Source organism: Alligator mississippiensis, chromosome 12 (genome assembly GCF_030867095.1).
Source record: "Alligator mississippiensis isolate rAllMis1 chromosome 12, rAllMis1, whole genome shotgun sequence".
Lineage (NCBI taxonomy): Eukaryota > Metazoa > Chordata > Crocodylia > Alligatoridae > Alligator > Alligator mississippiensis.
In genome coordinates, this window is record NC_081835.1 from 63,791,450 (window position 1) to 63,806,506 (window position 15,057).

The window sequence follows — 15,057 nt, forward strand, 5'->3', positions numbered from 1 at the left end:
CAATGGGCTTCCTACCAAAGTAGATGCATCCTGTAGCTCAGTCTCATGAGGGAGGTGTTCACAGTACAGGTACCTCTGCTTTTCCTAGTCTGTTTGTCTTTCCAGCATGTACATAACTATCCAATCCCTAGAAACTGAGTAAAGGATAACAATGTCTGGAGAGGATTATGGAATATGAGAAGTGACTGCTGCAAACTGGAGCTGCCTTTGTCATAGTGTCAATGCATGTTTTGAATCTGAAAGTGGCTGTCAAGATCTGTATAGCTATACAGGCGCAGCCCCTCTGAAATCAAGGGTGTGGGGCTGAACCTGTGGGTCTATACTAGGTAATGAGGGAGAGTGAAGCATGTACTTTCTGTTTGCAAGCACATACAAAATGAGTGCCAAAAGTGGATGCTTAAATTAAAACAATCTGTCCTCCTAGACATGTTCTTTAAGCTTTAACTTTCCTACGAGATGGTATCTTGCTTTCCTGTGAGTCCTAAATCTCTTAGCTATCACCGTGCACAGAATAAAATGTGTCATGGCTCATATATTGCACGTGTTGCAGTAGCTAAACCCCTAACAGATTTAATTGAAAATAAGGCATCTGATATTGCCCTCTTACGGGTAATTAAGGTGAGGAGCAAGAAAAGAAGTAGTGTTGAGAAGAGTTCCCACCTCCTACCCCAAACATGTTTTTTGTAGGGATTACTAGAGGCAAGTTCTTTTATAAGACATTTTGCTTCCTTACAGGTAAATTTTTTTTATTGGTGTTTTTACATTTGCCAAACTGCTGTGTCAATGCTATGCCGTGAATACCTTTGTCAACAAGGTCTCTATCACATCACTCCCAGACCAAGAGCTTTATCTTGTAATGGGTGAATATTGCAAACTTAAATTCAACTTCGTCATGTAATTCCTATGTAATAAGTGGTTTATGTACAATCATAACAGGGCCATCTGATGCCATTTAAGAAGCAACTTGAGTATAAATTAATCCCCCAATATTCAGCATTGTCTGATGGTGCATTAGCAACTTCTTTTCTGAGCTCAGAGAGAAGACCCAGTCCTGAAGATGAATAGAAAGTGCTTTCTAAAGTAGCTAGCCTTAAATTATAAAGGAACTTTTTATAAAATAATTCTGTTTAGAAAGAGTGCCCTAATAACTGAATGACTGTATAAACACAGAGTTGTTTCAAATTTGTCAAGCCCTGATGGAACTGGAACAATATGTCAGAAAATGGACTGAATAAAGGAAATTTGGAAATTTAATTTAAAAACATGTTCTGAGAATTTTCTGCTACAGAGACCAAAGCAGTATGACCACTAAGCTGCAAAAAAAAAATCCAACTTTTCCTGCATATGTGTAGGAGGGTTGGAGAGTAGAGGTAGCCATAGCAGATTGTGGTTTCAGCTGCCAAAATAATCCCACAGTAGTGCTGGGCCAATGAAAGGATGGCTGCACCTGGCACACAGCTTAGGAGATGCTCCTGCCATTTTCAGTAAGACCGTAGAAGGACCCTTCCTGTAAACTGCATGACACGCAGCAGAATCTTCTTTTTTCCTTTATGTTGTTGAACAAGGTTCTTTGGGTAAATCTGATACCTTTTATTAGACCAACTCAAATAGTTGGAAAAAAAATGTCTTTGCAAGCTTTTGGTTACAAGTACCCTTCATCTGGCTGAGGAAGGTCTGTTGTTAAGCGCTCACCATAGCTCAGCCTCTTCATCTCTGAAAACAAGCAAGCAATGGGCAACAATAGGCGAATAAAAGGAAGCCCGGAGCAGTAAGGAAAAACAGCATTCCATTTCCTCTCACCCAAATTGAAACACTATTGTAATTTAAGACGTGAATAGCTTCTAATAAACGCCACATTGCTGGGACCATAGACTGACCAAGAGAGACAAGCTAAAGTTAATTAACATTGGTAGCGGGATTTAATTCAATTTTAGGATTCTTAATGTTTACTAACTGGTCAGTCTCAAGACTGACCAGTTAATAAATATTAAGTATCCTAAAACTGAATTAAATCCCACTACCAGTCTCGATTCACATTACCTTGTCTTAAGACTGCTCATAAAATGGCTTCTTTTTAATAACTATTTAAAGTACTTCTTGATTTTTAAGACTAGCTGACTGTGAGCACTCTTAACTATTTACCAAGTGTTCACTTCATCCAAAATGGAGTGAGCAGGACTCGCTGATTGCTAACAAAATTACTTTAGCTGTCGAGAAACTATTTAGGTTATCTACAATATGCAGACCCAAGGTATAACTTACCTGGGTTTTAACTTACCTAGAGAAGAGTGTTCCTAACAAAGGGTCAGGTGCTCACACAGGTGTTATCTTTGTTGAAAGCTCTTCAAAGAGACTGACATACGCTTGGTAACTGAAGATAGCCATTGTTTTGGGCTGTTTTTGATGCTGTTTTCCTTTCTTTTATTAATAAAAATCATCATAGCAACTAATTGTGGTTATTGTGCTTATCTTTGGCTCTGGTTTCCAGGACAGCAAGGTAAAGAACCTCACATAACTAAAGTGCCAGGAGTCACAGCCTTGAATTGGCATGGAAAGAAGCAATTAGGATTAGGCTCCTGCTGTTGCTTGAGTACAGCTTTGGTATTTTGGGGGATAACATAAACTGCTGCTTGACAGCTTGACACACCCCTTTCTGTCCCACCAAAAGGCCCTGTATTGAAGACAATAGGATGTTTGTTCCTGTACGTGTTGTGGCTGCTATAGACCAAGTTAAATGTTGCGTGTAATGAGCTGTGTCATTCTGATTTAGGCCGTCATTGCCCTGATGGAGATGGGATTTGATGAAAAAGAGGTGATAGACGCACTCAGAGTAAACAACAACCAGCAAAATGCAGCTGTGAGTTCACTGTCATTTTTATTCCATGTTGTCTTCTGAGTTGAGAATTTTGGTCGTCAGCCTGGATGATGCTTTGGTCACTTCAGTCCAAACTCTGTTAAACTGTTTTGCTACTAATAGACCAGTCCCCATGTTGACTGATGTTGAAGCAAATGTTGCTTAATACTAGGCACCTTTCTAGCTAGATGAAACCACTGTGGAAAGTAGCCACTTCTGGGGTGGACGATGGCAACCAACCAATGTCTAGCATGAGGGGAATGGTTTCCACATGAAAATTGTTGAGATGAAGAATTTTGGTCAGGGATATGTCTGTTTTTTTTAGGCCCTCCTCTGAAAGCTGTGCACAGTGAACAGCAGGACCCCATAGAGTATATGCTGCCTAATAGAGAAGGCCTGAGTTAAGATAGCCACTCCTGAAAGTTGAATCAGTGAGTGCCCCTGCATATTCAGTCTGGGAAATCCTGGAGAGTTTTGGTGTAGGAGACTGACCGTTCTGGAGCAAGCAGCAGGCCCACAGGCTGACTTGTATAGAGACACCTCACCTGCTTTTTTTTTTAAATCCATGTGCCTGCTGCATTTTGTTGCTGTCTCAGATGTTTTATAGATATGCTCCAAGTGGCTGGGGGAAGGGTGCTTTAATTGGAGTGACTCTAAATAAAGTGCCCAGAGCATCACGTGTATCAGCGTACCCATGCTGAAAAATGGTGGCAGGGTCACTTTAACTAAAGCCACCATTTCTCGGTGCAGGGATGCTGATACACATGACACTGGAGTCTGCTGGAGTGCAGCAATTACCATGCTCCAGCAGACTCAATTAATTGAGTCTGGTCCAATGCATTGTAATTAGAGTGCATCACAGCAGCCTCTCTACATGTATATAAGCGCCCTCAGGTGCTAGACCTACACCTAGTGACATGCAGGACTTCTGCAGTTGCCTTCAATGGGAGCAGCATCCCAAAGAATAACAGCTGATGTGTTTAATACGTGCGGTTCAGTCTTTCAAGCTGCACACAGGGAGAAGTTATTTGTCTGGAATGTCCTAACTTACGCCTTATTTATCTGAGAGATTGGATGTTACCAACTTGCATTTTAATAGAACTGTTCCTGACCTGGTCATGCCTGCTGCTTTTTTGTTTTTTTTAACAGTGTGAATGGCTGCTGGGAGACAGAAAGCCCTCTCCAGAGGATTTAGATAAGGGAATCGACACCAACAGCCCTCTCTTCCAAGCCATCCTAGAAAACCCAGTGGTACAGTTAGGACTAACAAACCCTAAAACGCTATTAGGTAAGTATGTCATGGGCTTCTGGCAAAGAAGCATCACCTTTGCAGTAGGTAACAAATGCAAAGTACTACAACTGTAATGCAGTTAGCGATATGGATGCTGCTACTGTTTCCCCTTTAGTCACACTGAAGGCTTGTTTGTTGCTGCTGTGTATTGCTCTGTGGGCCTTTATAGGCTTGAACACTTGTGAGACTACCACAGATGTGACCCTGAATTCCAGGGCAATTGCTGCTACCTGGATCACCCTGAAGCCCCTGGGTATTCATGAGGATCTGAGAGACCCCTCTCCACATTTTGGCAGGAAAATTGGAGACCTGTGCTTGAAATCTCCAGTTCCTTGTCTGCAAATAGTGGGCAAGAGAGAGCATGCTGCAGTACAATTGCTGCATAACTCCCTGCTGAGTGGGCAGCAGTTGCCTGAATTTAACCAAATTGAAAACTGTGAGCTAAAGCCTTGTCCTGCCAAGGCTGAAATATTAGCTGTGGACACATGCTGTCCTTTTCTTGGAGTTTTGCCCTGTAGTGCCTCTCCTTTTCTTGGTCAAAAAGACTGTGCCAAGGAAAGGTACACAGTCGATGAGCCCAAAAGAGAATGAAATGCAAATCTGTGGTTGATGGGTCACTAGGGAAACTTCTCAAAGGGAGATAATACTGAGGGAAATCTTACTTTCCATGCTGCATAGAAATGGCGTGCTTATTCTTTAGCCTCAGTGTCGCCTGGGCTTTTTAGGTAAGGGAATGCTTTTAAAGAAAGATTGCCTCCCTATTGCTTTATGATAAAGCTTTTGATAATACCTACATTGATTAAAATGCTGACTTTACCAATCGCATTTAAACAGGACCAGAACCTGCCCACCCTGATCTCCAAACAAATAGTCCCTTTATTTCAGAGCAGTCACACACTACAGCTCAGGGTATAAAAATAGAAAATGAGATGTCATTGTATACATGTCCAAAGCTTGGATGAGAACTGGAGCATATTACTTTGAATGATACATTGGCAAATCGCTAGTGTCTCTGATTTTGGTAATAAATAGTTCCATTTAATTAGAAAATCATTAATCATAGTAGAATGATAAATCTGTAGTCCTGCAGAGTGCAATCTCTTGTCCTCCCCCAAAAGTGTAGTCAGGTTTCAAAGTATGAGATCTGTATTTTATTCTCAGCTCTGCCAGAGACCTGTGACCTTGAACAAAGTATTTATGCCTTTCAGAGGTGCTGGGTATTCATGGCTTCCATTGCCTGTAGTGCCTGTTCCATAGGGTGTAAGACCCTGCTCTCCTGATAAAGGGGCTGTGTAAAGAGATTTTTTTTCAGAGATGCAATCCCCCCTACCCCCTCCAACACACAGCATCCAGGGCTGACCTGTGGGAGACAATAATCGAGGCTCTTTAACATGCTGTTTCCAGTTGAAGAGGCAACCTGGTGAAGATACAACTGCAGGTGGCGTTCCCATGTATACAGAACATTTGGGGAGGAGCACAGTATATCTAGGGTATGCTCGTTCTTAGTTTTGACCGAATTGTGATGGCAACTCTCTGATCGCTTCCACAGTAATTAAAACCAACTCCCCTTACGTAAAACATCCTAAATACTCGGTCATCCTTAGCTAAATTTTACTTCTTCCTTCTCTTGGCAGCCTTTGAAGACATGCTTGAAAACCCCTTAAACAGTACTCAGTGGATGAATGATCCAGAAACTGGGCCTGTCATGCTACAGATCTCTCGAATCTTCCAGACGCTGAACCGCACGTAGAGGGGGAATGCCGATCTACTGTGCCACTTCTACTGTCCCTCGCTTTGCGTGTCCTGGACAAGAGGGAACATAGATTGTTTGGGGGGTGGGGGTGGAGAGGGTGGGGAGAAGGAAGCGGGGTAGCTTATCTGGACAGACATTTCTCCAGTGAGCACATGTGTAGTTATGGCCAAGCTGAAGTTAATTGCCTTGTGGGCTTAGTGTTAGGAGAAAAGGTTTGAAGACTTGTTTGAGATTTTTTTTTTCTTTTTTTTTGCTTTCAGGTGTTAGGTTGAAAATAAAATATCTATCCAAATATAGAAAAAGGCTTTGAAAACAATGAAGCATATGATTATTGGAGAAAGTGATATGATGACAATGCTCATGTTTCAATCTTCCTTGTAAAAGGCCTGTGACAGTAGTTTTACTAGCCGGCAGTTGTAGCATCTGGCTAGTGTTTACAAAAGGTCACTGACCACTAGCATAGGGTAGGAATCATCTTGATACAGTGTTAATTTATATCAATATCAAAATGCAAAGTGCTTTTTAAATCAACACTTAGGAAATTTATTTTTTACAGAAGTCCAAATATTGAGAGAGCACATTTCTATCCAAGCTTGTTAGTCCTGCATTCTGATTTAAACAGAATAAGTCAAAGATGGCATTTCTTTAATAAGTAGCGTTCCTTTTTCCCTATTTATTATTTCTGCCTTAGTGGTGTTCCAGTCCTACAGGGCTTGTGCATTGGCAGGAGACTTACTCAAGTCGATTAAAGATGCAGTATCTCTCTTCTTTCACAAAACATAACTTGCTACACCAGCGCTTGGATTCTCTTGAAGCATCAGTTCATAGGTTAGTCCTGGTTTAACGTATCCTGGGTTGAGGATGCATCCTCATGTCATTTATTTTCCTTGTCTGAGACTGTCTCAGGAAAGGAAGCATTCTGTGCTGCTGATGTCTCGTTTATCAGACTCTGCTTGCAAAAAGAAACTGGCTTGCTTGGGTTTTCACTGTAAGGTGGCCTCAAGTGAAAACTGAAGTTCTTAGGTTTGTGTTCCCTTGGCTTGTTTATGTTGCATCAAGCACTTTTGAAATGTTTAGGCCTTTCCAAATAAGGTGTTGTCCCCCCCACCCCCCGGTTTGTTTTTTTTCTTGTACACCTCGGAAATTTAAAAAATGTCAAGCTCTGTCTTCCCTGGTTTTGTTGGAAGGCATACTAGAAATCTCAGCCTGGATAGATGAGCTTTGTTAAGCTTCCAGTTTTTTAAAGCATGGGAGACCAAATCTTGCATGCTCATTTCTTCCTCTGACAGTTTATGATGCATTTGAATTGTGTTTCAAAAAAGGCCAAATATTCTGATGAAGAAAGGCATCACGTTTCAGGCAAATGAAACTTGATTCTGTTATAAACCCTGCAGTTCTCCCCAAGAAATGTTTCATCTGGTCTTTCCGGCAAGACAGGGCCCTGCCTGGTTTCAGTTAAGTGTGTGAAGAAAACAAATCTTTCACACCTTCTTTAAGCAGTGTAGTAGTGTGTGCCTCGGGGAGATTTCTCAAATAACTTTGCAGGTCACCTTTTAAAGCGATCGCTTACTGAAGGCAGCTAGCTTCAGTCCAAAAACACACAACAAGTTTTGGCCTGATCTTGGCATCCATGCTGGAATAGTATGCAGCTGAGGTACTGATGTTGCCAGTTTCCCATAATTAGGGTGATGGGTGGGGAAGTTAAGATAGCTTAGATTTTATCTTGACTTACTGTCCCAGTTTTTGTTATGTCCTATTAAGTTGGCTATACTTTAGAAAGCTGGTGAAGACTGCTAGTTTTAAAAATGAAAACTGAGACCTTTATAGAAATGTTGCCTGGCTTTTGATTTCCAAGTTTTTAAAAGCAACTTTTTTTTCAGGACCTTTTTGCCCAGCATGTCCTCATCTTCCCCTCAGTCTAATTGATACTTTGGTTTGGGGTTCTACAAAGAAGGCTGGTCCTGCCACGTGGCTTCTCAGATTAGTCCCACTAGTTTTGATGCCACCACCTGTAAGTTATAGGTCATAACATACAACACATCCAAACAAGGGGCTTTGAAGGATATCAATTGTTTCTCCCATCAGGACTTCCTTTCTTACCCCTGCGGTTATCCATTTGGACTCACTCATACCCAGGAATGTTACTGTTTGAAGTTCTACACCCTTGAGTATCTGATGGCTATGGTTTTCCCTCCCCAGCACTTTTGTAAATAATCCTTATAAACTGGATGAATCCACTGTCTTGTGACCTTTACTGGCTTCTCAGTTGACCATGACTTGTCCTTGCCTACAGCTCTAAATTTAATTGGACAAGCATTGAGACAGCAGCATAACCTGGAAAACATTAAGGTCCAATCAGGTTCCTATTAAAAGTCAGCATCCAAGTTCCTGTTGATTGCAAGGGCATATGTTCAGACTCTTAAGAATGACATGAAGTTCCACATACAGTTACCAGCTGCACAGTCTCCGTGCCATATATATTTTAACTCTTCATCTGGTGAGCAGAATATTTTACTCTTTGGAGTCCTTGAAAACCTCTGCATTTTCCCCACAGCAGGGAATTGGTTAGGTCGCATGGTTTTGTCAGTGCCTAATACTGAACAGTATGCATCTTCTGCATTGGATTGATCTGGGTGACAGAAGTCAATCAAAACCACATCCTCTTTGTGTATAACAAATTCAATACAACAGACTCTTTAAAAACAACTTTTTCTCCAACTGCAATTAGGAGAATACACTAATATAATAGATGAAAATAAAAATGCCCTGCTTTTAATATTGAATAACTTTGCAGTTATAGTTAGAAACCTCATGATGAAAGGGATCCTGCATCTTTAAAATGCCTAAAAGCTTTAAGTATATATGATCAGTTTTAGAACTGGTTTTTTTTTTGAGCTGTACAGGTGAAGTATAGGAGGTAAAAGACTGGTTATTATAAAATATTCTCTCCTTGCAATGTCAAACAGCCTTGTTTTTGGGTTTTTTTGGTATTGTTTTTGAAAAAGATGCTGCTTTTAAGAACTTATGTTTCCAATGGCCAGTAGTTGGAACTAGCATGACATAACAAAGATGTAATGTTTTCCATCAAGGCTTAGGAGCGAATAACATCCTTGATGTAGAATGCCACTTGAGGAATCAATCATTTCAGCTCATTAATTTCACGTATTACTCATTCGTGCTGTATGCTGCCAATAACCATGAAGTTGAAAGTCCAAAGGCACGTGCTGTGAGTCATGTGGATTTCTACTCCAGCAAGGTTAATGTAACATACAGTGGCTGGGGAGAGATCCTCCTGTGCTTCATAAGACTGAAAGCCTAAAGGTCCCTGCATTGACTGTTAAGCTGGGATTCAGCATTAGCAGGGCCTGTTCTCCAAGTAATGTGTAGTGAGTGCACTGTCTAGGAACAATAGCCCTGTTCCATGGGTAAAGATTAAAGGGCTATGAGCTTTGTCCTGCAAAACAGTGGGCGGTCCTTAATGGTGCAAGTTAGATGCATTGTAAAAATGCAGTGGGATTACTTGTGTAAGGAAATGCTGCTCACAGAAGTAAGGATTTGTGCATCTCCTGAGGCCCCTGGCAGATGTTACACTTAAGATGCAATGAGTCTGTTAATCACATAGCAGATAGTAATCCAGCCACACATTCAAGCAGTTAATGGCACCACAAAAAGGGAAACCAGCCACAAAAATATTACACAAAACTCTTAATGTTTTTGTGGCTGATTTTCCATCGTACCCTAAACTGAGCTTGTGGCTGGGTTAGCACTGCACCAGGGCCTTCAGCCAGCCCAGCGTGGTCCCTGCCCACTGATGATCACAGATCACTGATTGTTAGTTGGATCCAGGACCACACCAGGGCTTCAGGTGGCCCCAGAGTTGGTTCAAGGCATGGTGTGGTCCTGTCTCCAGTTGACAATCAGCTGATGGTCAGCCAGCTCCAGGGTCTGCACTAGGACCAGTTGGACCCCTGGTGCAGCTCTGGAGCCAGCTGACAATCAGCTAATTGTTGGGCACCCAGTTTTCAATTTGCTGGTGCAGGAGGAGCCCAGGATCTGATCCGTGCCATGTGTGCGTGACATGGCAGGAAGCACAGTTGTTGAGATTGGGGATCAGATCCCATTGTGCTTTTAAACACATCTGTCAGCAGCCTAAGTCTAAACTAAAGCTAACAGAGGGCTATGGCAGTGAATCCAGCACCACCACTGAAAGTGTCTCATTGCCTCATCAGAACTAGGTCAAGGGAAGAACTGGAAGATGGATGAAATCAAGGCAAAGTGAGGAAGTGGGGCAGGTAGGTGGGTTACCTGTTGCCGTATTGGCTCCTTGTTGGTCTTACACTAGGTCTATCCCTGCTCCATCAGTGGATACAGACAATCTCTTAACCTTTTGATATAATGTGACTCTCAGAAGCTAGCTAGCTATTTATTTAAATATATATAATTTATAATTTTGTCATCACAAAGCTTTGATATTTTTAATAGAAATATATTATATGAAAGTTTGTTCTCAGGGCTTCATATTTATACTGTCTTTATAGGGGGGTACATTTAAGGGTGTATTTAAAAAAAAAAATTTAAAAAGCTAGTAGTTACTTTGCAATTTCAATGTTGGTTGGTCTTGACCTGTAAAACCAAACTAGCTCAATACCCCTAGTGAGGCTGCAGTCATACGCAGGGCCAAGAATCTGCTTTTTCTCTTTCCCCAGAGTGTGGGTTTCCTTTGAGATTTGATGCCTTGCGAGGTAGAAATGACCATGCCAGAATACACAGCAGCTTTGCACCTCGTTGCTCTTTACACAGTTCCAAGGATGTTTCTGCCTTGTGCACAGAAGGAAATAGAAAACCAGTTCCCGCTGCTCTTAGCAGAGTAGCCTTTAGCCCTGCACTCCGCGCAAAGGGCGAGGTGAGCTGCCGCACAAGCTTTAAAACCTGCCAGCCGATTGCTCCACAGTTAGCCATTTGCAGCCTGTCTGTCACAGTGTGACCCAGACCCTCCCAACCCTAGTTCTCATGGAGTTCTGAGAACAGCTCTTGGTATCTGAGAAATGCTTGAGGAGCCTAATCCTTTCCAGTTGGAGCAGTCACAACCTTCCTGGCCCTATTTTGAGAAGCTTTAGCTTTGTGCATTTCAAACTGTTCGATTTAGCGTGGCATTAAATGATGAATGCGTCGTAGAGCTGCATTGGCAGACCTCGCCTAGGAAGCAGGCAGTGAAATTGTTCCCTTTAACCTGAGTTTCAAATGGTGGTTTTCCAAAAGTAGTAGGCACGGGATGGCACGTGTGTTGTCTGAAGGAAACGCCTGGCGTTTCTTCTTTTATTAAGTGACATTTTTATCACTTGGCACGTATTGCGTATTTCTAGGACTTTATAAAGAGCTGGTAAAATAACAGGTGGATATTATATCCACCACTGGGTTTAATATTACAGTGACACTAAGATCTTTTACAGAGGGATAAAAACGCGTGCTTCAGGGCGTAAGCCAATCATTAAGTGCATCTTCACCTTCAGGCTAATTATTTCTCTAAAGCATTTGGTGCTGGTCATTGCCAGAAATGGGAGAGCTAACTGGCTTGGCCACTGGTCTACACTGGTACAGTGATTCCTGTGTTACTACAGAAGCAAAGCAAGCAGCGTGTGTTAACGTTTACATGTAAAAAAAAAATTGCCATGTTCACTTGCAACACTGAGTCATAACCAACATGTGATGTACCTCTTGTCCTAGGCTTGAAGAACTTAAATGCAGGGCCTGTCTGAAGCATATGGACTTTAATAAATGTGAATGCATTACATTCTGACCGAATTTGGTTATAGTTTTTATATCATGTTGTAGAGGGGGGAAATTGTGCTAACACTTTAAACTAAACCCTACCAAATGAAACGCGTGTTGTTGCCTGTTGCAGCAGGTAACAAACACCTGTAGATTTTTTTTTAATTTGCAAGAGCTGTTTTTTACTATGGGTTTAACAAACTGTACAAGAATGTGATTTGCTATACAGCACTGACCACAAGGTAGCACTAGTGAAGTTATACTGCAAGGTACCGACTTAAAAACGTTCTTCATTTCATCTGTGTATAAAATAAATTAGGTCCAGTAGATGGTCATTTTTATATGGAACTGACACTGATGTGTGGCATGCACAGTTGTTTTTAAGATGTTACGTTACTTTTTCTGAAGCTTAACTTGGGTGGATTTTGACAAACCTGGAGAATTCAGGGTTCATTCTAAAGGATGCTAACATGGGTCAGTGACCTCTTGCATATCTGCCGAAAGACCAAGTAGTGGCTAATGCTAATACTAAACATTTTTCATCCAGTTTCAGTTGAATACCACGGCCCTACCAAAAGATCAGCCCAGCCTTGTTACTGGTTTGCAAGCATTTTGTTTGCTTTAATCTTTTTTTTTTAATTGGCTGAACTGTCTTCTCAGAAGGTATCAAGAACGTTGGTTTAACGGACAAGTCTGGCTTTGCTAACCACTGTATTAATATAGGCAATCGTTAGGTTGAACCCATGTGCGGGACTAGAATGAACGCTGAGTCTTTGAACCTGCACACACATGCACACTGAAGACACTGAACCTGAATTGATAATGTGTGTTGTAAATTTATAACATATCTTAAAATAAAGGTTTTTTTTGATTTTATTACAAGCTGTTTCTAAATATTTTGACAAGGAACAGGGAGGTTCCAAACCCACGTTCCTGACACATCTGTGGGCCTCTGGGTGTAGTTATTTCTCTGTAAATAAGTTGTCCGTTCCCCTTGCCCCATCTCCACCCCGCCACCCCCACATCGAATCTAGAACAAAATACGAGCAGAAAAGGCTGACTCTGCATACGGTCAGTAGTCCCCCCTCTTCCAAACAATTCATCTCTTTTTGTGGTAAAATTCAAGCTGCAGGTTGGAATGGAGTGTGCGAATGGGCAGTGGAAATCATGCAGTTGCTTTGGGTCCCTGTTGCATTATAGTTATGTATTTGTTACAGTCATCCAATTCTCACATCTCTACTCTTGATTTAAGCCTGTCTGCAGAGCCCCTCGAGAGTGAGCTCTGCTGTTGGGTGTATGGCATGTGTCGGGGATCATCCTGTGCTCTCGACTTGTCGAACAGAAAAAGTCTCACAAACTGCAGTCCTGCAAGGGAGTGAAGAGAGAGCTAGCATCCTGTGGGGTCCTGAGGCAAGCTGGGATGCGTCAGTGTCTGCCCAACCTCAAATGGTCGTCCTGCTTGTGCATTGCCAATGCTGCTGCTTGCTGTATGGGAACCTGCTGAGAGGCTTTCTCCATGTTCTGCCTGTGCGTGGTTGCCTTGGAGGCAATTGAGTAAGAAAGAGGTGCATCAGGTGATTGCTCTGGAGAGTGGGAGGATTTATTAGCATTTTTACCAAACATACAGAGCAAAGAAATGAAGGGAATCTATCATGAACCAGCAACTGTTCATCCAGCCTTCTGCAGCACATGGTAAGAAGTCCAGTGTTACTTTTGTCATGTCCTTTGCCAGGCAGGCAACTGCTTGTATTCCACCCAAAAGTCCTTTGGCACTTTTCCCCATTTGTTTTTGTCAATGGTTCTCCGCCACATCAGACTCAAGGCACCCCTCGTTATGCTCAAGGCCCACCTTGGAAAATGCCAGCTCTTTTGCTTTCACTCCTTTTTTGAACTACAAAATGGCAATTCTTCTGCTACAAAGAACTCAAGCCGCAGCAGGTCAGATGGCTTTTTAACGATATGGATTCCTATTTGAAATCTCTGGGTTTATCTTGGGAATCATATTTATACACCTAACAGTACTAACGTTGCGTGGTACCCTTGGGAAGTTCTCAAGGTGCTCCATGTGCTGTGGCCCCCAGTTGAGAATCGCTGGTTTATCCCACGCAGGGCAGCATAGGCCAATACCAGGAGGCTCTAGTGGGCAACACATTTGCATTTTGGAAGCATTTTTGTTTTAGAGTAGTAGGCCTGGATATAGGAAATGCTGGCTCTCCAGTAGCTGTTGAAACAGTCTTCAAAACAGTTTGCTGTGTATAATTAGGTAATGGTAATGATTCTTGAAACTGAATCTAAACTGGCATAGCAGGTTTGTTCAGTATCTACACCTTAAAAATTAAAAAGCAGCTGGCATCTCAGTAACTAAAACCAAGTGTCACAATGGGCTGGTGTTTGTAAAGCTTTGCAGAGCTGGAAGTGCTATGCAAGGGCATTTGTACACACCATGGCATTTGATCCTCGTTAATTAACTGTGCCACACAAATTCTAACCCGGGTTAATTTGGTGTGTCAAATTTGTGTTTGCATCATGCCACATGCTTAAATTGGATTATTCTCAATGTTATTTTTCAATAATGCAGAACTGACAATCTGACCACCTTTTGGCACCAAAGTCCTGTTGCACTTGCTTGATAGAGACCTCATAGTTGAAGCCTGTTTCTATCCTGCAATAGGACTGAAAAAGTGACTAGTGTACCATGCTTTTTGAGTAAACCTCACCTCCATCAATAATCTCATAATCTTATACCTCATCGATATGAGCAAAATTGAGCCAGCATCCAGGCTCAGATTGAGCCTTTGCTCAGAGTTGGCGTATTCTGAGGTTTCTGCCAGCAAGATGTTTCTATCCCTGCCTTCCACTCCTCTTCTGCAGTACAGACCCCTCCCTGCCTTGTATTTTTATCCTGAACAGAAGGTAGTGACCCAAAAAATGGGGATGGAAATCAGTGCAAAATTGTTGGACCAGCTCTTGATGCATCCCATCAGGACTGGGTTCCAGCATGAAATGGAATTAGTTGGCAGGCTGTGAAGTCCTAAAATGTGGCAATCAATCTCAGACAGACCACAGCCATGTCAAGGAGGGATGTAGCCAGCTAATAACTTGTACTACATTTGGTCCTATTGCAAAATGCAGTTATCCCACTGTAAGAAACCCCCAGAAGGATCAGAAAAAAATCAGCCAGGAGAAAACCGCTCTAGGGGAACAGTACAAGGATGCTTCAATCGTTATTCCACGCGACATGGCAGGACAGAGGGAAACGGTCACAGGTCAGAATTCATAGTATCAACTCCTTCCTTTTTCTCATCCAAAACTGCTTATGAACTCCAAATAAAACTTCAAGATGTGGGAAGTGGAAGTAGACCACAGCTCAGATGTATGCTCTCACAGGTG

The 15,057-nt window shown here is 42.1% G+C and overlaps 1 protein-coding gene across 1 annotated transcript in view; it reads left to right on the forward strand.

Annotated features, from left to right (window-relative positions):
• UBAC1 (UBA domain containing 1) overlaps positions 1-12,543 on the forward strand; it is a 31,784-nt gene extending 19,241 nt beyond the window's left edge. Inside the window, exons 8-10 of the mRNA XM_006268610.4 lie at positions 2,771-2,857; positions 4,004-4,142; positions 5,780-12,543. Coding sequence (XP_006268672.2) covers positions 2,771-2,857; positions 4,004-4,142; positions 5,780-5,895 — 342 coding nt within the window. The 3' untranslated portion in view covers positions 5,896-12,543. The remainder of the gene's footprint in view (positions 1-2,770; positions 2,858-4,003; positions 4,143-5,779) is intronic.
• The last annotated feature ends 2,514 nt before the right edge of the window (positions 12,544-15,057 follow it).